The following is a 2,093-nucleotide window of genomic DNA, read 5'->3' on the forward strand; positions in this document are numbered from 1 at the left end:
AGAGAGAGAGAGAGAGAGAGAGAGAGAGAGAGAGAGAGAGAGAGAGAGAGAACACACACACACAAACAAACACGCACGCGCGCACGCAGGCACACATGTATATATTGTATAGATCATATAATATTAGGGGCCACTATCAAATCTCCGTTATACCGTATGCCCATTGCAGATTGCAGGTGGGATCGGGTCGGGTTGGGTCGCTCGCCCGACTCGTCGCCTAATAAGTATTGATAACAAACGTGTTTGTTTTTGAGGTGACGAGTCGGGTGATCGGTTTGTGCCACAATAGCCGCTTTGCTCCCTCAATCTGGCAAGCAAACCGACCCGACACGACCCGATCGTGCCAAAGGACACCCCGTATTAATGGAAATCTATCCACGATGTAAACGTGTCATGTCATATCCTCTCCCCCCCCCCTCCTCCCCACCCGCTTGATAATTTCCTCTGATACACCCTGTCGACTGCAAGAAGATTAGAAATAGAATTAATGTCCTTGGTCTAGCGTCTTAGCCCGTGCGTCCTCCAAAAACAGAATCCGCCCATCCAAAATTCACCAGTTTCTCGGTCAGTAATATGCAGTAGAAACAGGACCAGTTTTTACTGTAGCAGTGAGAATTCTGTTTGCATGAGTCCATCAAAACGACACGATTCCTCCCTACAAAAGAAGGCCAGGATCGGTTGGAATGCTGCATAGAGCATTTTTTCGTAGCCTGCAAAGACATGAGATGAGAAGATTATATGGAGCCATTTGTTTTTTTTTACCCTGTTTTAACCGCGGGCAGACGAAAGAGAGATATGTAGTATTCTATATAAAATGAATTTGTGAGAAAAAGATTTTTAAAATTTAGCCTCAATGATTGTTGTTGAAAAATATGATTAAGTGAAGAAAAATTGATACAAACTGCTGTGCAAAGTATGGGTAACATAGATAGACCCTTTAAAAAGAAGATACAAGATAAGTTGCACCAGTAATTTTTGACAGCACTAAATAGAATATAATTTAATTACCTTTCTTGGGGGGGGGGGGGGGGGTATGCCAATTAGTGACTATTTTCATTAGTGCACAGATTGAATGAACAAGCATTTCCCTGCGGCACCTCGAAAATTGATTGAAAATGTTGGCCAATACAAACGAAAAAATATGTTGCATTATATGTGGTATTATATTCTTGTAACAGGTAGGCTAAGTGTGTATAATACATGTATATATGTTATACAGTGCACTTATGTATGATGCCGATTAAATGTGCTCTTTCAACACTGTAAGGTTAATCAGAAGAGCGATCCTATCGTTAAAACAGAGCCAATACAACACAGGTTCGTTTCAAAGCCATTCCTGACTACGGTAAAGTCTGAAACACAGCGAAAGGAGGTTAAAAAATCACCGGGTTTCTGAAATAATTACTACACCGCTTTACGAAACTGCGGAGGGCAATGGGGGGACGCTAACCGGAAGCGGAAGCTGTGGTAATAATATAAAACAAACAAATCAAACAAGCGGCGCGCAAGGCAGGACCGGCCATGCTTGCGTTCTGGAGTTTCGTGTTTTGTGTTTATGTTGCCTTTTTGTACTAGATTCTAGATATAGATCTTGTACTTGTCTAGATGCCAACTTTTGGTGGAGCTGGAGACGACAGGTCATGAAATAGCGTGGCCTTTTGATATAAGTCTTTATCAAGCCCCCTTCTTTGTCTGCAGGGCTGTTCAGTCAGACAGACTCAGCCTGCCTTCGATTCTCGACGTCCTGCCTGAGTCTCGACACACCGGCCGAACGATCATTTAAAATGGTATGATCTTTGTTTAATTAATGCTTACTTTACTTTATATACAATATAGATCTATATGTAATGGTCAGTCAAAGCTAAATTCTAGAATTAGGGCCATTCCTTGGGAAGTGATTCTTTGTCACTAATGATTACTAGCTCACCCGCCCGAAAGTTCTCGCAAGATCTACTCCTCCCCTCTTCTCTCTCTCTCTGTCTCTTTCTGAATACTGTCTATCGGTGTGGACGATCAAATTGACCAAAACAAAGTTAAAAATGATGTTAAAACACAAAAGTAAATTAATTTGGTTGTCTATAAAGATGCTACGG

The 2,093-nt window shown here is 41.8% G+C and overlaps 1 protein-coding gene across 1 annotated transcript in view; it reads left to right on the forward strand.

Annotated features, from left to right (window-relative positions):
* The first annotated feature begins 1,493 nt into the window (after positions 1-1,493).
* The window catches only part of LOC101852015, a 23,005-nt gene continuing 22,405 nt past the window's right edge, over positions 1,494-2,093 (forward strand). The window contains exon 1 of the mRNA XM_013081801.2: positions 1,494-1,787. Coding sequence (XP_012937255.1) covers positions 1,785-1,787 — 3 coding nt within the window. The 5' untranslated portion in view covers positions 1,494-1,784. The remainder of the gene's footprint in view (positions 1,788-2,093) is intronic.

The sequence above is a fragment of the Aplysia californica genome, unplaced genomic scaffold, assembly GCF_000002075.1.
Source record: "Aplysia californica isolate F4 #8 unplaced genomic scaffold, AplCal3.0 scaffold00146, whole genome shotgun sequence".
In the NCBI taxonomy this organism is placed as follows: domain Eukaryota; kingdom Metazoa; phylum Mollusca; class Gastropoda; order Aplysiida; family Aplysiidae; genus Aplysia; species Aplysia californica.